The 22,513-nt window shown below is 41.4% G+C and overlaps 1 protein-coding gene across 10 annotated transcripts in view; it reads right to left on the reverse strand.

Annotated features, from left to right (window-relative positions):
• LOC112554120 (furin-1-like) overlaps positions 1-22,513 on the reverse strand; it is an 83,565-nt gene that overhangs the window by 20,398 nt on the left and 40,654 nt on the right. For 8 of the 10 annotated variants that reach the window (XM_025221720.1, XM_025221723.1, XM_025221722.1 and 5 more), the window contains 8 exons: positions 8,570-8,646; positions 6,420-6,508; positions 6,069-6,241; positions 4,737-4,949; positions 4,049-4,149; positions 2,856-2,959; positions 2,528-2,645; positions 1,834-2,168 (listed from right to left, as the gene is read on the reverse strand). In XM_025221720.1, coding sequence (XP_025077505.1) covers positions 1,834-2,168; positions 2,528-2,645; positions 2,856-2,959; positions 4,049-4,149; positions 4,737-4,949; positions 6,069-6,241; positions 6,420-6,508; positions 8,570-8,646 — 1,210 coding nt within the window. The remainder of the gene's footprint in view (positions 1-1,833; positions 2,169-2,527; positions 2,646-2,855; positions 2,960-4,048; positions 4,150-4,736; positions 4,950-6,068; positions 6,242-6,419; positions 6,509-8,569; positions 8,647-22,513) is intronic. The other 2 variants (XM_025221721.1, XM_025221729.1) reach the window with 1 other exon arrangement.

A 22,513-nucleotide genomic window follows, 5' to 3' on the forward strand; every position in this document is an offset into this window, starting at 1 on the left:
ATGGCCTACACATTTTGCTAACAGGAAAGCAAAGGAAAACTAAAGACTTATGAGACCAGAAGCTGGATGACCCTGTGGCACTACTATATGTATCTGTCTCCTTTTCTCTTTATCCAATGACCATCTTGATACTCCATACAAGATGCTTATGTAAATGTTAGGACATGGTACATAGGTGAGTCTTGAGAGGCAAATAAACTTTTAACACAGAGACTCTTTTGGACTATTCTGAACTTATCCTGCATGTGGCCAGGATAAAAACAAAGGAAATACTCTCTTGGCTTAATATAACACAGCTTTCCATAAACAGCTGGCAATAGAGACTTTTTCCTTGTAAAAGCTGGAACAAAATCTGACTTGCAAAATAATATCTACAGATCAATAATCTGAGTAACCTGATGTCTTCCTGTGTTTGTACCTGTGTATACAGATATAATTTTATGGTGATTAATAAGTAACTGTGTATACATTACTGTATGGAGGCTGATGACTTAGTTTATACCTGTGTTTACTCAGTACACATGCATGAGTGAAAGTCTAATTATGAGCATGTTAATTATATGCATTATAAACTTTGTATTATCATGTCGTACTCTCCCTTGAAATTGGGCCAGAAGCCTGAGTCATTAAACACCTCTTTCTCAAACACACTCTCTTGTTCACTCGCGCAGAGAGAAGAGAGAACAAGATATTTATAGTTTATTTAAATAATAGGTTTAAAATTTTTAAATTGCACCAGAAATGACTCTTCAGAATATAACAAATGATCAGAGCAGCATATTTTTTAAAAAAGCTGTGTGTCTGATATGTAAATACATATGTATAACAAACTAACATCTTTATCTCACATGTCAACATTTACATTAAGAAATTATCTATTGTTATGACACATAATAACTATTTTCCTTTAGATATTAAAATAATTCTTGTTAGTATTCGTCAATAATGGTTATTTTTATAATGAACATTAGCAACATGTAACCATGGGAGAGAAGGACAGTAGTACAGTGATGGAAAAATTGAATTGTTATGGTTTACTGGTGTAGGAGCTAAAACTTCATAAAGGGAGATAACCAAAAGGGGCACCAAAAAAGCGATCAATAACATCTAATGGATATTCATGGAATAATGATAAAAGATTAGAATTTAAGATGTGGTTGTGAAATTATGCTTGTATATGTAACAATATTTAAAAACAAAAAAGACCTCTTTTACTAGTCTTCCTTAATCCTGATCACTACCACTGCAGTCTAATAATTATTTGGAGCCATGTCCCTTCACTATATTGACGATGAAACAACATTTGACACTAACAGCTTTCCAGTGCTTAAAAGAACATGAAACAAACTCAGAGCTAAGCTGGTTGTGGTGATGATATATTTATTAAGAAATGAGATTCAAGAAAGAGAAGGAGAATGTTCACAGCATATATCTTCTTTGACAGATGCATCCACAAGAAGCCAAAAATGGCTGAATGAAAGCCAATGAATAATTAAAAAATTCAAATTTTCACTAAATTTTTTAAACTATGCATGCTATACCAGGCTGGCATTTATTCCAAGCTAAGATTTATTAGCTTATGAGTGGTTATGGGTTATTTATGTTAGAACTTTAGGTCCAATTACAGTTTTTACTATGCTCTCAAAGTCTAAACTGACATGCTTTGCAGAAAAGAGGAACATATTTGCCCAACACCTCCCAGTCTTTGTATCATAGATTTGATATGGCTCATGTTCATATGCAAAAGTCCAGAAGGATCTGGTAAGGCAGATGGAAGAGAGACAACATGCCGAAAATAAACAAGACAGTGTGATTCATGGATCAGGTACTCACTTTGAGAGCCCCCATTTTCAATTTCAAGTGTCCACTGGCCCTTGGCAGGCTCCCCCCAGTTGTGTGTGGTCATGAAGGCCCAGTTGTTAAAGCCTTCACGAGAGAGATCTCTAGTGCGCTTGGCCAGGAGCGTAGAGCGTGTAAGGGAGGGTGATGTGAGGAAGATCTGAATCTCCCCACGTCGTGAGGATGTCATGGTGATCCTGGCCTGAACATGCTCTAAATACTTGACATGGTTTACGGTGCCCTCACACCCATCTGTATAGAGGGGCACAGTGAGCTTGCCATTCATTGGCACTACCCTGTTCCCAAAGAGGTGATCAGGCTGATGAAAGCTGATGACGGTAAAGGTGTAATGAACAATTCATAAATGTAATTTTTCCACCAAAACAAATAAAAATGTCAACAAATGCAATTGGAGAAGGAAGTTTTCGAAAAAAACAGCTGTCATTCCATTTACTAAAGTATAAATGTCAACTTTCACATGTGGAACTACAACTATTTGTGTAAATTTTACAGCAGACTGAACTTTACAGCATCAAGGATGAGTCAAAAACAGATAACTAACAAGACCAAACTTGAAAACTTCTTTTTCTCACTGGTGACAGTAACTAATATATTACATCGCTTTCTTTTGTAGCAGGTGGTGATCATGTGTGAACACTGATATGGTGAGAATTTGTCATATGCTTACCTGTTGTGATCTAATGAGCGTATTTCACAAATATGCTGGGGTGGTACTGTGGTCCAATTTCGAGCAAGTGATACCATGGCAGAAGCATCCATCAATCCAAAACCAAATGAGTGGCTCACTGTTCATTTTGAAAAATTGAACTATTCTTAACATGATGTGAAATTACAGCATTACAGCAACCTCCAAGAAACTATGTATTTTACATAATGTAATGTGATCTTTCAAAGTTTTGTTTTACTTTAACTCAGTCTCTAGTCCCTCCTGTATCATATCTTCAACTTTTAATACAAAAGTTTCCTCAACAAAATTAATACAATTTCAACATCACCTTTCTTGCCAACACCATTGCTGACCCAATCAGCAGCATTGAGGTTGTCAGGTTTGGCTGTTTCTACCACAATATGCTGCATATCCCGCCACGTCATAGAAGGGCTGTCATAGTGAAAATCTAACATGAATTAGGTTCTTTGAAACAATAAAAAAATGTATACTCAGAATGCTGTGAAGAAAGTTAAAGGTTAGTTCCCCTGGTGATACTCTCTAAAACATCTAGAATAAGATGACTGCTTTTGCTTTGTATTTCTTAAGCAGCCGAGAAATCTTCACTAATCTAAACATCCACCTCCCATAAAACTATTAACAAGAATATTCTCAATATAGTGAATTTGTATATTACAAGAAGACTCAATGCCCTTGACAAAACTGATAACTCTCTCTTTTCTTAATAAATGTATATACTCTCAGGTGTAAGGGTCATGTCAGTCAAAATGTTTTTAATGCATTTTATACTTTTTTAAAAAAGTGTACGATTCCTCATAAACATCAGCTGCCATAGAATACCCAAAAGAATTTATAATAGAGTTACCCCTACTTCTGAAAAAAAAAGAAATGACAAGCAGAAGAATAACCAGCAAACTAGATATATAGCCTTTTTCTCTTGCCTTATTATCTTGTGAACAACATAAATTCTATCCTTAATGTTTGTATCCACCATAGTATAATTTGTACTTTGTATATCGTCTTTTAATTTTAAAAGATTTTTCCAACTTACTGAAGTTGCACCTTGTGATGCTGAAAGGTTCTTCCTACAATTTTAAATTACTGCGGACAATATAATCTGTACCTAGAACTTGTCTTATAATCCTAAAAGATGTTTCCTATAGTTCTAAATTATTGAATTGAACCCTAACAGCACAATATACTTCTGGTTTGAACATTAACTGTATATCAAAACATTTTCCTATGTCATTAAATTCATGGCACAATAAAGTTGTTGCATTATGGTGTAATGCACTGCTTGTGTTTAGTGCGATAAAAAAAAAAACTGCTTAAACATCTGAAAAAAAAAACCCCAACAATATGCTACAAGCAGTAAGGAGCTGATAACAAAAACTTCATTTATTACAATGCAGAAACAAAAATTGATCAGACAGAACTAGGTTATGCAAGTTGTTCTTTTCTTGCTACTTCAAGTCATTAACGTTTATTTAAATAATATTTCCCAAAGAATGTTCCTCTTACTTTGCTTGCAAGGCCAAAGCAATAAGACCTGCTGCTAAAGGTGCACTGGCAGAAGTACCCGTATGTGTCTCAGTGCATTCTTTGCGAAGATCTGTGGTCACCTACAATGTACAAGTAATATTATTATGAGCATCACCAAGAGAACATAATATTAAATATCCAGTCAAATATTCATGAGCAAAAGAGGCTCTAAAACAACATTTAGAAGAAGAATTCGAAGTAAGCTCATGCCAAAACTAAAAAAAAAAAAAATCGTAAAAAACTTCTGTAATCTTCTATACAAGATACACAAACAAACAAGCAAATTGTATGCCATTTACACTGCAAATGATCCCAATCAATATCCTTAGAAACACTATCAGTAAATTATGTTTAGGTTTTGTTCATGAGACCATACAGCTCGAAAATGTTTCTTTGTGTCAGTCAAAGAAAGTAATGACTTTTCTACTTGATTTTGATGGTCTACCTCAAATGATAAATTTAATAGTAGAAATTCAATTCTGAAAGAAAGTGTTGCTCATTTGACACCATGTGATTTTTCTTCCTAGACATAATAAGAACGACTAGTACATCAAATTTATGATGGTACAAATGGTTTACCACAAGACTATTTATCCAAGACGACAATTGATGATTCCAATACAACACACAACAACACTATTGAAACAAAACAAAAATAAATGCTCACAATTTGTTTTTCCCCACCAGAACCACTGCTGTATGTGGTTGCAAGTGTGGATGAGCAGGCTTCAGAATACCAGGGAACATTTCCATTCTCTGTGCTGCTTGAGATGGATAGGGTGTAGATGCTGTTAGTATAACCATCGCAGTTGCAGTTGTCACCATCACGACCACCATTGCCTGAGGCCCAGACAAAGATGGAGCCAAGACCACCTCGACCCTACAATGAACAGGAAACCATGTTTCATGATCCATGCCTGCCTTAAAGCCATAGAAGGCAAACACATTAAAGATGGTGGATAGCAGAAAGATAAAAATAAAATTTATAGTTTTTACCCCTCTTACCAATGCTTATTTAATTCCTGGAAAACTGTTAAGCCTCAAAAATCAACATCTATTAATACTAGAACACCACAAAATTAACACTCTAATTTAAATTGTTAACAGTAAATGTTGTAATTTAAGCTTCTAAGAATTTTTCCTATAATGTGGCTGTTTTACCATTCTTGTTAAGCACCTTTTTTATATTTTACACATTATACAGTGCAAGTACAAATACAAGCAGTGCACACCATATGTTTGCTATATTGTCTTTCATCAACACACTTCATCACATCTAGTTTCATGCTTATGGGCAAGACATTTGCTTTGATCTTTCCTGACACCGTAAAATGTTTTTGGGGTTTTGGACATTTTGATTTTATGGAATGCGATTGCTAGGACTGTCAATGTCCCAAACTAGAAACTCGTGTGCACTCAGATAAAAAAAAATCTGCACCTAACACAAAGCAAGAGAAAAATGATGCCCACCTCTCCCTTTTCTGAGCCTTACAACACAAGACAGCTACAAAATTCCAATTCTCTTTTCTCAGGAGCTAAAGAAATTGCGTTTAGGTTTTTGATGGCTGCCAGGCAAAAACTGTTAACTTAGGACCTTATAATTATTGCTGTCTTGGTGTCAAGAAAGGATTTTACCACTGCACTATTGAAAAGTCCCTTGGTGAACACCTGCCATACAACCAGCCTGAAAAGCTAGCCAAGATAAAAACAGTAACTATCTGGTGATGTTTACAGTAAAACTAATGCATATTACAGCAATCTCTTGCTACACAGACCTTAGAAAAAGACTGTAAATAGCTCTTGTAAGGGAAAATAAATGCCAAAGGTAAGTACAGGTATTAAAATGAAAATCCTTATAATGCACAGGCTTTCATAGGTGTGTTTTATCCGTTGACCTTTGGATTGTTTGAATTTAACTTATTAGTTTATAAGTGAAGAAAGTAAACATCTAAATACAAAGCTAGTTTGCATGCAGATGCACAACTATACTCCCTCTCACCTTAGTAATCCCATCATAGAAAGCTTTGCGTGCAAGTGTTGCTGGGCCATCTACAGTGCGGCCATCATCATCAGGGCCCCAGGAAGCACTATAAACATGAATGTGCTGAGGGTTTAACCCCAAAGACTGAGCTTCCACAGAGTCTGTCACATCCCCATCCAGCATCCGGACACCTTCACAAAATGATCAAAGGCTGATAATAACATTCTTTTTATTAAGGTTTGTGAAAATTAGTGCTGCTTAACAGAAAAAAAATCCTCATTCTCCTCCTTTCCCCCCAAAATATAAAAATAACATGAAAAGAATAACAAGTGAAAGCACAAAACATCTGTGCAAATAGTATAATAATACCTCCTATCCAAGCATTGTAGGCCACCCCAACGCTACAGATATGGTTATCAGCCTGCGCTGCCACCTCTCCAGCACACCGTGTACCATGTCTGCAAACATCACCACCAATTTTCAAATAAACTACGATGTCAATATTATGAACATGAGATCATGTGGATTTAAAATTGACTATGGTAGTATTTTATAGAAATGCTGCCTAATTAAAACATACCTTTGAATTCAAGAATCTACCACTCTACCCAATAACTTCGTGACTTCTCTCCCTTAAAAAAACTAGCCTACCAGAAAGCTAGTTTTTAGTCTGGTTTATGGAACATGGGGAAGAGCTGGGGTTGACAATTGACAACAAAAGCAATGAACGGGTAATAACTGTTACACTAGAAAAGAAGATAAGGCTATGTATTTTTCTTGTGACTCTTAACAGTGACTGTGAATCTAAGAATTAGTGACAGCTGATAGCAGTGCCAGGCATGTATCTGTAGCATTCATTAACTTGTCAGCAGCCAAGGTGTATTTGACCACTCTCAGTTTAGGAAAGAGCAACCTTTAATCAGGTGATATCTGTGAAAGTTCTACTAAAATCTCCACAAATAAATGTGTGTAAAAAGATTTTTTACACAAAAATTATTTCAAGAAAAGTGCAATAGGTGAATGGCAGTGAATGACTAGTTAAAACTGTACATATTATTGGCACCTTATTTTTCTCCATGATAGTGAAGGATGTGGAACATGAATTTGTTGATAAAAATGAAGGTCTAATGCTCTTTAAAATATCTGTAGCTAATAGAAGCTGCTTAGCATGCACCTTAAATATATGTGTTACAGAAGATTTTTCACAAACAAATGTGATACTGAACTTATGCAACACTGCAATGATTATAAACACTAAATTCTAATACAGCACTGAATCTAAATATATGCTTTCTGCTGTGAGTAGCTGCAAGGATTCTTTAATGCAAGACAAGTCAGTAAAGTGTGATGTTTACTTCTAAAGTGTTGCATTGCATGTGTACAGCAAACAATGATTCTTTCTTCAGTTGCTGAAGGACTTAGTGTGTGAATAAGCTTTCTACAGGCCACCCAAATTTGGTGTCTTACATTCTGTTTTATTCAATACTTCATTATAAATTAATTTCTGTTTACCATCTTTTATATATCTTAGAGTGTCTTATTAGTCAAATGCATTCTTGTACAGTTAAAAGTCTTACTTTAACTTTTATTACTTGTGTACTCTTTAACCTTTGTTATAAAAAGTGTATGCGTTATTTAGGAAGAGTTTCACGTATGTTGCAATGAGGGAGGGACAGAAATTTAGCTTCCATTTTTCAATTATTGGAATACTCATTACAGAAATTCACTAGCTGGAGGTACATTCCAATGCTGAGGTATTGCTCTGTATAGATACAGAGAGAGAAAGCATATGTGAATGCACGTATTTGTGTGCACAGACTTCATGATCAAACTGAAAGAAACAGTTTGCTTTTAAACAAGACTACTAATCCTCAAAACCACCAGAGAATGTTACCATACTATCATTTTCTAAGAATAAACAAATGTAAGATGCATTTGATTTCTTTCTCTAAGTCATTAATCTTTTATAAACAAAAGTTCTGTTTACATTCTACTCCCACTTCTGGTGGGAATTCCTGGAATCCCAGAATCTGATTGTTTCCTTTTGGTTGCTTTTATCACTCCATCCTGCCAATATTTCATGTAAGTTTGTAACACACTTCTTACAGGCAACCTGACCTTATTGTGTTGATGTGTAATGGTGGGGAATGTGGAATAGTAGTGATAATGTGCATACAGTGGTATAAAATGCTATACATGTAGTTTAAATAGTGGTAAAATATGGCAGCATATGATGGTGAAATTCCACTTTTCTTCATAACCAAGTAGACTCTAAAGACCAAGACATGGAAAACTGCATGCTTAGAAGTACAGTATTTACACAGTGTCGGCACTCGTTGCCAAGTTCATGACTACATCTAGACTTTAAGCATGATAGACGTTCAAAAGATGTGATTCTCAGGATCAGCTTTTTGAGTGAACAGTACAAAAAAATCTCTATTATTTAGTGTAAGAAACTGTTCCATAGGTCAAAGTGATGAACATCTATTTACGATGAAGACAACTTTAGACATTCTTACCTGTTCTCGTTAGAATAGTCATATCTGGGCTGTGGATCTGGGTCATGGCCATTCACATCATAGCTAGCTTGTTCATCCTGAAACATATCATTTTAGGTTGTTGTGAACACAGATATCATTGTTTAAGATATCATCATCAATTTCCAAAATATTTTGAACTGTTTACAGTTTAAGTGATGGTCATTCTCTAACATCAAATAAACATGCTTCAACTCATACCATAACTGATTTTCACTTTATGAAAGGGAAACCTTTCTTAAATAGTCTAATCCAGATTGGTTACTTAAGCAAGGAGTATCATCATGACTCACACAGGTATTACATAAGCTTAATACGACAGGTAGACTGGAATATGGGGGCTGGGGGATGTCTGGTCCTAAGATTATCCTTCACAGTTCATGGTATTACAATGGTTCCATCTTGCCCACCGGCGCCTTGCAAACGAAAAGCTTTGAGAACGCATGGGTGCGTGCTCTCTTAAACGTCTGTGGAAACGTGCGTTGATACTCAATCCACTAATGTTGCTGGGCTTAGGGAACAAATTGTTTATCCCTGTTACCAACATTATCACAAGACCTTGCGATCTTCACTTCAGCAGGATGTGAAGATGACGGGCTGTCTAGACATAAGATTGGCTTCTCCACCGGTGGGCGCGCTCGTCCTCGTGTCCATGCGTACGCGCACGTGTGTTAAGGGAGTGGAGGAAGGGAGAAGGTATGTAAACAAAAACAAACTGAGGTTAAAATTGACACAATATGATACCAGGCTATGACATTTTCCTTATTTATGGATAGGACTGGTCTGAGCGTGTTGCAAAAACACGATGCACGGGAGTATTCAGCTGTTTTCTCCAACACTCCAGAGGTAGGGGAGAGGGGAGGACCAAGAAGGTAAACAAAGGGAAAGAGTTACGGCTACAGCAACGCCGCTTCGGCGGACCCGGCGAACCAGACGATGATGAGACAACTACAAGCATCAATATACCTAGCTGCACACGTGCACAAATGAGAGGCACAGGTGTTCAGGTGGTCACCCGCAATGCTACCACACCGCCCTTGACAACGTCATCCATCATCTTTTCTTGACCTCTACTTGGAAAGTGCGTGTGTGTGTCTGTGTGTGTGTGTGGGTGGGGGGGGGGACGGACTAGTTTCTAAAAGCTGGCGCAGGCGTCCCAGTGTGTCACTAGCCCTGGGAAACTTGCAGGTGCTTTCGTCGCCGACCTGTACTACTGCTGTGGCGGAGCCGTCGGGCTCTACTCAAAACCCCAGTCTTGAAAAGACGATGATGGCTGTTTGGGCCGATTCCTTCAACATGCAGCCCACCTCGCTGATAATACGCGAAGCGATCAGGTAAATTGCAGGCTGCAAGTCTGAGGAAGTTTATCAATGCCTGCCTCCTTCACCGCTATCAGTGATGTCAAACCCCTGATAAATCCACGCGCACTGGTGGAGATAGACTGGCTTCCAGACACACCCGAGGTAGGCGCACGCGTCCCTAGTAGTACAGGAACTAAGATCGGTGCAGCCTCGGTGCTCTGAGCTCCGTGGTGCAGATGCTGAAACAGATGGGTGCTTTGAAGATGGTTCACTTCCTGGACAGTACTGCCGCCACCCAGGTCACGCGAGAACCTCAGATTCACCGGCACTGGGAGACCGATCTGATTTGACATTCAGTACTTCATGAGACCCGAAGTATGGACAAAAGTTATGACTTTCCTTCCCATAAGTTACCTCTTTAAACACCACATTTTTAAAAAATGGACAACAGAATTATTGCAGAATTGACATACGTGAATGAGACAATCCAAGGTAAAATCATTTGACATTACTTTGAAAACATTCCGATATACCATGTTTACAAGCTACATCGTCTTTTCCCCCCATCCCACCCCGAAAAAAACACTTTTCGACACACACACACACACGCACCTCAATTTCCCCCCCCCCCCAAATCTATATATCTATACACACGCACAGACAGCCTGCCCTCCAAAGAGATGTGGGCTTGTGGATGGCCTACGCAAACGCCTGCACACGAGACTGACAAAGATTGGCAAGCAGCCACAGCGAAGCACAGTTTGTCAGGGGAAGGAGGGTTAGATGGGGTGAGTCGCTATGGCGCAATTGGTGGTCTGTGTGGTGCCGATTTCAGTGGATTCAAGGCAGACAAGCCAGTCCGGAAGTGCGCCTCATGCTTCATGGTGTTAAGTGGCCCGACACGTTGGCAGTGGCCTGCTGCTGAGCAAGGTCTCCTATTCGGCGCGTTTTAAAACGCCAGGGTCATTATCATCCGTGCTTACAGCGGGCAGCCTCATTTTCAAGCCTGCCAGAGCACCGCATCATCCCGTTCAATTTATCTGGGATAAATTCCTGTATACGAGAGAACGAAAAATTTCGTAGTTCTATCAACTATTTAATACAAACGGTTCATCTCCTAAATAATTTACTTTGTTCGAGCGAGATATTTTTTGCACAACGGATCTGCAGTTGCAAAACTCTTCACGATAGTGGTAAAGGGATGGAAATTAGGGAGGGAGAGCTTGTGTGCTTGTGTGCACGCATACCGAGGGAGTTTGAGAACCAGACACAAAGCACAGAAAGACCGCCTTGCCTGAGCGAAGTTCAACACAAAAGCACTGCAATGCCAAATTTAACAAAATAACGGGAGCGAGAAAAAAAAAAAGTCTCAAGGGACCTCAGGTACGTGACACTAGTTCAACAGACAGGATAAAAGTCAGCGGAAGCCGGCGCTCAGACCAAAATAAAAAACAAAACAAAACACAAAACAAAAACCGAGCACACGTCGGGAGCAGTTGGACAAGAACAAGATCAAAAGGCTGCTGGGGCTCGCACCCCGCCCACAGCATTTACAGAACTGCAGAACGCCATTGTACAATTGGATCAAAACACGCTCAGCTCTCGCCGATGCAAACCAGATGAGGCAAAGGAAGCCTAGCATGACGCTGATTCGAACAACATCAAGGGCTGCTCCCCATTCCCCTATAACCGATGCCGCTTACGAAGTACTTCTGGCGGTGTGCCTTTCTCACAATCAAAGACAGCATCAATAGAGGATCAAGAGCATGGGGGAGAGGGGAAGGATTCGAATGTAACCTGTAAAGCAACATACTTGACCTCATCGTCCTCAAACCGAGTTAATCGAAGTTTTATGTCTAAACTGTACAATAACTGACATAGAACCTGCATCAGCTCGCTCTACTGGACATCATCCAAGTTGGATGCACAATGTGAAGTACACTACTCTCTAATTCTTCCAACAAGACTGGGTAGAAGGACTGGACCAACATGTCAACATGTCGTGACTAATACGTCAAGGCGCTCCTCCTTTCCTGGATGGATTCTCCAGCACGGACCTCGGGTATCTAAAAACTCTTACGCATGCAAGATAGTTCTCATTTCAGTCCAGCTCGAGCACCGGGATTTACGACAGCAGAATACAACCACCCTGAAGTAGCTGCACACGTAATGACTGATTACCATAGTGGCGAAATGAAACAAAGTGTTACCTCCAACGAACGGTCAGATCAATTAGAAATTAAAGGGAAGTATTTCTGTGTAAATGACTGAGTGGGGTTTAGCTGCAATCCTGTACTGAATTTCGGTAGGAAAAGCAAACTGGGAATCGACCGATATTTTTGCCTGCAGAGGTTACGCGAGACACCGAGAGACAGACAGAAGAACAGATAGCAATAAACCGATATAAAATTGTTTTAATAAAAACTCCATCTTCTATGTAGGTGTAAGGAACTAATGATAGCGAATGGGTCAGCTGTAAAGAAGTTGAAACGACAAAACAGAAGAAAAACTAGGTCTACCAAAAAGAGGGAACTACTCTCATAGAAAAAAATATTACATAGTAGGATGCTGGAAGTCAACTCTTTGGTCGAAGCAAACGATCAATGGACGTTCAGCGATTTGTCCTACTAAGCCGTTCTTTACTCTAGTAAATATACTAGGTAGATGACGCCCAGCGATTGTATGTATATTACAAAACAATACCTGAAAAAATTGAGAAACACACACACAGCTTCGCTGACGCTGCAGCCGATCTCTAATCACGATTGTAGATTGCGTGCCGCTATCGTGGAGGAAGCCAACGCGGGGTGGTACTGCAATCAGCAGCGCCCCCTACGCTACCTTCAAGCAACCTTTCATTTTCTGTCCAGTCTCCTACGTCACCCAGCGGGGTCTGGCGTGTTATCACACACGAAGAGCACTTCAGAAAGCCGTTCATGGCCAGATCGTGTGGCGGCGCTCTCCGTCTGAACGCCCCCATGGTCGCAGCAGTTAATCTCTCCAGTAGGACTAGCCTACAAGGCAGCCCTCTGAGCCTCACGAGCTGTAACAGACATGCTCGACAGCACAAGAGGAAGCTGGACACACATCGTCGAACATGTATTATGGAATTTTCCTGACAGCTATAATAAACTTGCTAAAATGGTCATATATTCCACGATATAAGTGTGCTTAAGAAGACCCCTGATGTACCATAAGAAACAGTGGACACGTCATGGCTACTAAGTGTAAAAACTGTTTTTTTCGTTCTGAACCTCTTACAACCCTCGTGAACACGTTTTCTTTAGCCCGCTCTTCTCCCTCCATGTGTTCACCTCATCACTGTCATGTACGTGTTTGGAGTGTTTTGCTGTCCTACCTCTGGCTCACCCTTTGCTAGTCTCGCTTATCGTACCAAGGACTTCCTATTAGGCTCCTTGATGAGTTCCTCCACCTGTGTTTGTCATCAGAAGTATTGTTCTTGCACATCCACCACATTATTCTCTCGTTAGCCTCCAGTCCACACGCAGTTCTCCTCTCCGGCAACTGCCGAGTAATTCCACCCGCATACCGACGCCTGCGAAGGAGCCGTAAAGCCACCTTAACCCTGCCGTGTCAACTTGTATACCACCTTCCCGCTGGGCTTGTTTTCTCAAAGACGATCTTTTCCTGCAATAAAAGGGACCACAAGCTTGCTTTGCATCTCGGCGGCATGGCACGCTTAAAGTAATGAGCGTCTCGTTTTTTTCCCCCGTCACAACTAGTATCAACTTGTTTCCCCCTTTCAGTTGCAACAGGCAGCCGCAACCCTTCGCCTTCTTGTTTGTTTTCAAACACTCCAGCTCCGATCTAGGCAGCTTTAACGCGAGAGAAACAAGATGCCGAAGGATTCTGATTGAAGACAATTATTTCTTCAACAAAGGATCTGTGCGCTCTGCGAGTCTTGCCTGGTTAATAGAAACGGATACAAAAACATCATCACTGCGTCAGTTGACACGAATGTATTCTTCAAGTATGCAAACTGTTTTCTTTGGGTACTTCGCCAAAGCGCTATGGCTCATCAGTGTTAAGGAGGTAAATACAGGCTCGCACTCGTGCGAAAGAGACCGAGGCAGTCGTAAGTTAATCGCTGATAAGAAATAATAAGAATGGGACAGACTAATATTTTTTAAAGCTTTATCCAGCCAATTTATCCAGATGCACACACGCACAAACGCTTTCTCAGCCCCTTGACCTCTCGACTGCATCCTACAGATTTTTGAATTAACAATCTTCTCTCATCCACCATGTCCTGTGTACAAGCTCTCTCTCCTCTCCTTTCCAACGCATAAAAAATCACAGTATGGTGGACACAGGTGTTTTTATTCTTTCTTACAGAAAATAAGTCGGCATCCTGCGCGCTGTTGCCTTCTAACGAGGGTTTGATTGATGCTAGACTGCTGTCAACAAGAGAAAGCCGCTCGTCGCGATGGAAATATGCGTTTACTGTGCGCAACAGGACGGGGATTTTATTGCCACTACCACTGAGCGCCTTTAGTAACGGATTCCATTCAGTTTTGCTTACACGCCAGAGATCAAACAGGACAATTTGTCTGTGAGAAGACGAGGAAGACGATAAAGTTCATTATGTTTCAGATCGGGCGTAGAACCAGCAGCTGAGCATGGCTCCCATCAAATGAACGCATACTGCGAGATTCCGGCACCGTCAAAAAAACAACAAAACACAGGACAAGGAAAAGCAATTCTTCATGCTGACTCAAAACACAGCAGGTAAATATGTATTAAGCTCGGTGTCCAGGCATTTTCAACACTGATGCCAAGGACTTTATGACTAGAATGCATTTCGCTATGACACCTGAACTCGCCAACTCGGACGGGTGGACGGGGAGGGAGAGTCGCGCGCATGCCGGGTGGGACCCGAATGCTGTCAAAGCAGGACAAGTGCATTAGTGTTCTCCCTCTGTACTTAATTTCAAACGGCAGGTCAGCGAGGACAATCGATTTGAATGCGATCCGGTGCTGACTGGAAGCCTTTAAAAGCAGGCCACGGCTGACAGATGGAAGTATGCCACTCAGTTCCGTGCGGGACTTGAGTTTTTGGAGGTTGCTGCGACTCGCCGGCTTCAGTTGAAATGTTTATTTACTGATATGGTAAACGCTGGTCTCCGATTCGAGAAGTTAACCGTAAATGAAACTGTGGATCACAACCACAAAGAGCACGCGCATGCGTGCTGATGAAAAAGCGTAATACTCGAAAGAGGGAGCGTTTGGCTGACGACAAACGGGCAAGAAGGAACGACAGAAGGAATGAATGAAAGCTTTAACATAGAATAAGAGACGAAGAGACAGTTCTGAGACGCATCCTCGTTGTAAAGATTTGCTTAGCTGATACAAAAAGTGCCTACCATGTAGTGAGCTAATGGATTAACTTGTCGCAGAACACACAGAGATCAATATCTGAACTTTCCGCTCTTCCCCTCCCTACACACACTCACCCCTTTCTCCCCTACCCTCGATCTCCAGCGAGTACTTATCGCGGACATAGAAGAAGCACGAAGTTGGGCCTCCGGCAGATTCCTGCAGTTTATTAAACTCCTTTCCAGCTCGGACCTCTCGGGCTTTGAACTGCCAAACCATGTCGAGAACGCAAACGTAAATCTTCCTGTGGCGTAGACAGGGCTGCAAGCACGTCTGCTGCCTTTCGATTCACGCCATGTTGCGTCTCCACGTGAGCGCCGTGTCGGAGCGCTGCAGGAAGTACAAGCCCCTCAATGACGCACATCCCGCTAAACCATAAGAACCTGATACTATGTCTCTAAATTTGGTCCACAAACCAACTTAACGATCAAGCAAAAAAAAAAACATTGCCTAAGTGCACGAGGTCTACGGTACTGTCATTGTTCTCCCAGAATGCAGCCAGCGGTAGGCATCCTAAAGAAGCGTGTACACCCGAATAACGCTATGCATGCTTTCCAGGAGTTCTTACATCACCAACAGCATCGCGTGCTCGGAATAATGTTGGTTAGGGAATGATAATAACTCCGACTCTGCTAGAAACCCTAACAAGAACACTTAGAACGCATCGTGCAGTTCATCGAACAAGTTCTCGACAGGACAATAATGCCGTGCAGGAAGATTTCCGCAGAAGCTACCAAGCAAGTCTGACCGCAGGGAATGTGGGAATAGCCGATGTCGACCCAGTGATGGGAGCACAGAAACAAGCCAAGCTATAGCCACGGCCCCCGACGTAGCGCACAATCTGACAACGTATTCGTTTCAACTGAACGGTTTCAGAGCGGCTGTCCCTGACACTCACAAATACAACAACGCAGGAGGTCGCTCAGCTGGGGGTGAGGGGAGGAGGATTCGGTGATGGTTGCCAGCAGAGACCGGGTGAATAGTGACAGTGACGTAGCACATTAAAGGTGCAAATTTTCACAGGACACATCCACGCTTTGGTGCTGCCGCAGCAAATAATAAAAACAAAAGCAAAAACAAAACATGCAGCGAACTAGGGAGCTGGGTCCAGATCCCGATTATCTTCACAGCAAACACTTGACGCGATTGTTTTCCATCTCTCAGATTAATCGGAAATGGGAGAATGGGAGTGCTGCACCCATCAAAAGACCGAATCGATGACGTCAAGAACCGTTCGGTTTCCAATGAAGGTCATTCCATGCTGTGTTTTTCCCAAACAAAGTAAATAAATCACTCATTTCTGTCGCAAGCCTCTGGCTTCGTTATGTTATTAGTCAGCCATCAGCGTAACGCTTAACTTTGTGTTCAGGCTGGCTTTACCTTCAAGGAATCAACACTTTACACAATGATGACTTCATCTACATAACAGACATGTGTCTACCGTGTTCGTGTTTATACAAATAGAATGAACATGAAAATCGTTTCCAGAGGTACTAAACAGCAAAAATATGGAAGTGATATACATGTAGCGAAAAGTATTATTTAAAATACTGTTTTTGCAGTAAGCATAAAACACACGTGCCGAGGCTACAGCTTTAAAGTAACAACCTATGCAAAGCGCTGCTGCCGCTAAGAACAAGCCTCATATCTCGTGTACAAGACACCCCGATGATGATCCTCCCCTCCCTACTTTTAAATTGTGATGATTAGTGAACATAAAACGGTATTACTTAACGTTGTATAGAAAGTACGTCCAGTAATGAAACATATCAAATCTTTACAGCCAAAACTTCAAAAGATGGAGGAGATGGGAATAATTATGATTCTGCATTTGACTTGGGGTGGAGATGCTAAGATGCCTCTGTTCTTCTTCAGCCCTCTGACCTTTTCCTTCCCCGAAGAAAGTGACTGGCCTCGATCTGCTGGGAACACAAGGGATCATCCTGAACATCTTCCTCTTGCTTGGTTTACATGGAACCCATACTGGCATGACAAATAATGCTCGCAAGGCTTGCCGCCTGGAAACCTTATTTGGGGCCTTGGGGATTTATCACATGGCACCAGAAATAAAGTGGATGCATTCGAAGAAACAGCTGCCACCCAGTAAACAGTGCTCACGCACGCACGCATACACGTGTGTGACCTTAGCCTTTCAGCCACTAGTTTTTCATGAAGCTTTTCCACAAACGTGTCGTCGAAAGTGTTACTTATCCCGATGACAGACAAATGCTTACCCTTTCTACACTAGACCTCCGATGTGAAAAATTATAGCGGTATTAGTTTTATTTTAACTTTTATTTCCCAAAACAGTTCACAACATCAATTCTGTTTATTTGCAAATATAAGTAGTAATTAACAAAGAAAACACTATAATCAACGGGCTCTAAAGAAAAAAAAAGCGCACTCGCATACACCAACGGATAAATGAACTTAACGATTAGTTGTTGTTTGTTGTTGTTGCAAAGTGCGCGTTTCTAAAATGCGGATACTCTACGGTTCTAACATTTTCGCAACAACTGAATCAAATAAAAACTATAGTTTAAAAAGCAACACAATATGCTTGTTAATCGGTAACATCCTTAGCCAATGGAAATGGCAATATTTGCACCAGATGACTGGACAGAGATACAATCGGACACAGCAATGGAAAATAAAAATGTGAAACAAAGAATGGAAAATACCCATTCATACTTATGAGCTAAAAGGCAGTTATAAGTTACAGTTTTACAATAATGGATATTAGAACATCATTAAGACTCTTACAGAACTGTTACAAAAAACGCACAAAGCCAGAGAAAATCGTTGTCGACTAAGTTTTCAATGACAGTGTAGGTGGGCCAAGAATATCACACCACACTCCCCACCCTCTGAAAAAAATGAGGGTAGGAAAAGATGGCACTGATTGGAGGATTTCTCCGCAGTGACGTTATGGACTGCCAAAACCTGATATTTAGTTTTCATATTTCACTTGCTGATGCCCTTTCATCCGAACAATGGTTCTAAATGGCCAGCATGGAGGTTAGTAACAAGTGGCCGCCCTTTGATTCAGCGATGTGCCTATGCCACTCGATACTCGCTCGGCAGGGGTTCATTTCGTCAGCACTTATCAAGCAGCGAATGAGACCGACAATCGATGTTCATACAGAAACAGATCTGAAGGCACTTGTGATGTAACAAATGTAACTAATAATCGTGAATACACGGCACAGTACGGCAAACCATCTTGTGATTACTTCCTGGTGAATTCTCCTCTCTGCAATAAGGAGTCTATGTTGAGCTATTCTCTCCTAGAACCACGAAAAGCCAGGAAAAAAGACAAGAAAAAGATATTTTGTACATCATTCCACCAACAGAAATGCAGTCACTGCAGAAATTCCCAGCTAGGTTGTTGTTCAATAAATTAAAAAGTTATTTCAAGGACCGAAAAAAGAGTGCAATATGTCAACGGGGGATGGTGTGTGTGTGGAAGGGAGGGGGAGAGACGTACTACAAGAATAAAACGAGACAGCGATGGCATAATTCGTCCTCAGTTCGGGCAAGCTAATGTCGTTCCAAAGACCTGTCGATAGATCCCAGCTACTTCTCGAGTCCCCGTATAGGCGTCGCCACATGAATATCCCCAAGTTCAAGGCAGTTGATTCACAAGCCCCCAGGGATGGTCGGAAATCGATGTTGCGAGATGGAACCGTGGGCACCGAAAAACTGGTACGAAGGAAAGACACGACGAGAAAGTGTGTGTGTATATGATGGAAGTGGTGGTGACAGGAGAAATGTGGAATAAGTGAAAGATAGAGGTTTGGTGAGGGGGAAGAGAAAAATATCCCCACAAAGTGCGGTACCAAACCCCCCCTTCCCGGCTGTGTAATGCGGTCCAAATTTCGGACAACATGCATGCACAATGTTGTAAGGAGAAGATCCGTGGTGCCCAGCGAACGGCGTCTGGTGCGGTTGCCAGCGTCCTGGCTGCGTGCGTCACAAATATGTCGGTGTGATCGCCTGCCGATGAAATCAAGTTCTCGCCAAGAGTTGATGCTCTCCACAGCGCTGATGATGCAAGTCGAAAGAACAAGCGAGCGAGAGAAAGAGGGGGAGGAGGAAAGACCGACAGTGAGAGACGGAGAGACTTTGATAGCTGAATGACTGGATTCATCCTGCAGTTTTTCATGTATACATCAGTGTGCAAGTGACAGAATCTCATTAAAGTCGCGAAATGGCTTACATGGGTGATGAAGCTGCGGCGTGCTGTCAGAGCTCATTAGCAATACATCTCTCTGGCCAACAGTAATCCCTCAACTCCAGCGTAAGCAGCTCCAGAAGATAAACAGACCACGTTGCCATCCGTCCTCTCTCAACTCATCTTGTTTTACCTTTATTCTGTAGGACGAAAACTTAATTAAGGGTCTGGAAAAGCAACTCAAAGCAACTAATGTTATGTGTGATGCATCATTCATTTATTCATTTTGCAAGACTTGTCATCCTGAAGGTGGGATCCTCTCAGCTGACATGAGCTCTTGTCGTCTCCCTTGTACCAGCAAGCTTTGTCATGCCGGGTATTCTCCAAGGTGCCAGGTTTCTAGACAACAGAGACGTTTATGGCAGCGGCCGGGAACCGGAAGTACCAAATGTGAGTGATCAAGCGGGAGGCGAACCTGACAGGCTCCGGAAGAAACACTCGCACTTTACGAGCTGCCGCTTCGCTGACTGGCAAGGCTGGAAGCTTCCATTAGAGCCGGGGTCTACACCAGGTCACGCAGTTAAGAGACAGGAAGACTGGCAGGCCTCTGAGCTATGCGGTCATCAGCAAGGCTGGCTTGCATTCACGGTATGTGTGTATGCAGACGAGATGTGAACCGGCGCTAGCGCAGCCTCCTACCTGCAAGTCGTCATTCACTCCAGACTGTCACCTGAACAATATTCGCCTTTGCACCCTCACTCCTAATGCAAAAAGGGAGCTTCATTTCAAGCTCTGCCTGTCTTAGCAATGCCTTTGATATTGCCACTTTCTTCCGAGTACGGTCCGTCTCTGTTGTCTCCAATCCTATCAGCTCATATCTTATTATGCATTTTCGGCACAACTCCTCTTCCCACCTATGCGTTCTGTGCAATTTTCAACATTGCTTCACCAAGTCCGCTGCAACACTTACGAACACAGCTATCGGGAAGGAGGTTCGATGGAACCCGTCTATCGAAGATGCAAACGCACATCCGGAGAGGACTAGAGGACTAGGCTGGGTTCATTTTCAAGATGATGGGTCGCTCATTTCTAATTACTCCCAAAGCGTGTCACGTTTCTTGGTGTGAGCAAGTCGAGAGCGACTTTTTTTTTCCTCCTTCCTCCGAAAAGTTTCCTGCATCTTTGGAGCTGTACTAATTAAAAACAAGCCACTTGCTTTTATCTCTTTCGCAGCAAACGCCATCAGCGCAAACTTGTTGTGGCAGAATTTATGATGTTTTCTTTATCTGATTAAGTACGCAAGCGTGCCAGGGCGGCGCACAACGCTTCACACCCACCCTTTCTCTTCAGTGAATTCCTGCCAAGTCAGCCTTTCTGTTCTCTACAATGTTGCTGATAACATCTCTTCTGGTGAAACCACAATACTGAGTAGGATCATTAAAAACCTTTTCAACTATTTTCCTCCTTCGTAAGTTTGACTACAAAAATGAAAACATAAGAAAAGGTGTCAGAAATATCAGAGCATGAGTTACGCTCATTAAGAAAACCTCGATTGTTTAAAAAAAGGTCATTTTGTCTTTCTACCCCAACAGTGGTTGTATTCATACGAGATATATAGACCTACGAGCTCGATACACTTTACAGTCAGCTTCAAATGTAAAAACACATCACTGGCATCGCACAAAATCCTGTTAAGCTTGACCTTTCCCTTGATCTTGAAATTCAGCTAATCTTCAAATTAGGAAAAAAAACCCTCACCTTTCTCAGGTAAAGGCTAAATGCAAGCATATTACACAACGAATTGTCAAAGTAGAAAGAACATAAACCGTCCACTCTGACATACCAATACCGTAGTAACATTCTCTAAAGTCTGAACTACTCCCTGATATGTATAGTATACATGTATGATATAAATCTGACGCTTTCCCCCCTCCTAAACTCATCTTTGCAAATGCCCAGCACAGATATGTAATGTGAAATCGACTCAATCTTTCTGCCGTACTTTCAACTTGTCCCTCCACCCCGCCCCTCTCCTGCCTAGGGTACGCATCTTCCCGCTTCATCCCAGCCATGTTTATTATTTCTTTATATCGACTTTCTTATGATTTATCTTCTTCGACTGCGGATTGCATGCTTTGACGGCAAATGCACTCGGCGGCTGTTCAGAAGCCGGTCGCGCGGTGCAGGTTTCAAAATGCGAGAAAGTCAATCATGTATACTTTCTGATGAGCACCACACCATGCCACTGGGGTTATGCACTGGTATCTGTGACATCGGGTTAATTTATAGGATAAAGTTTTCATTTATAATTCATCTCGCTTCAGAGATTTCGTGCCTGATTAACTAAGGATAATTGTCTTTCTCCCATAAAAAACAAAATCGGTTGTGAAATCCTATCTCTATCAAAATGTATAATGATATTAAGCAAGAATAGTTTTAAAAAAAGACCTACGCATACTTTAGAATGAAAATAAAAGAAAAATACATTCACGGGAATCGTTATTCGCAATCCCCAGTAGCTCCCATTGCTTCTTACTATGTCCAGATACGGTAGACGATGAAGTGCATGTTTTATAACATGTCCTGACAGGAAAATACTGCAGTATATTAAAGGACGTTGCGTTTATAATCAATTATACTAAAGCACTGAGTAAGTAATTAGACAGATTAAACTTTTATATTCTTGATGTTGGAACAACGTAGTTTGTCAACGAGTTGTGCGGCCGCTGGTGGGTGGGAATGTGTTGGTGTGTATGTGTGGAGGTGAATGTGTGTATATGGAAGGCAAAGATGGTAGGGATGAGAATGAAGGGTGTGGTGGGGTGTGGAAGTGGGTGTCTAGCCTTGCAACCTTTATGTCTTTGTATAATTATGCGTGTGCATGAGTGTGTAGGAATATGTGATCATGTTTATGCCAAGGTTTCTGACACGTTTGCAATCTGATAGACCCAGACACTCTAAAAAGTTCCACCTCCTCCAGTTTTATTGGTAATAATTCTGCCAAGCCACACTATATGACATACAGGGTTAGTCAAAATTATATAAACACTTAAA

The sequence above is a fragment of the Pomacea canaliculata genome, linkage group LG13 (assembly GCF_003073045.1).
Source record: "Pomacea canaliculata isolate SZHN2017 linkage group LG13, ASM307304v1, whole genome shotgun sequence".
Taxonomy (NCBI): Eukaryota; Metazoa; Mollusca; class Gastropoda; order Architaenioglossa; family Ampullariidae; genus Pomacea; species Pomacea canaliculata.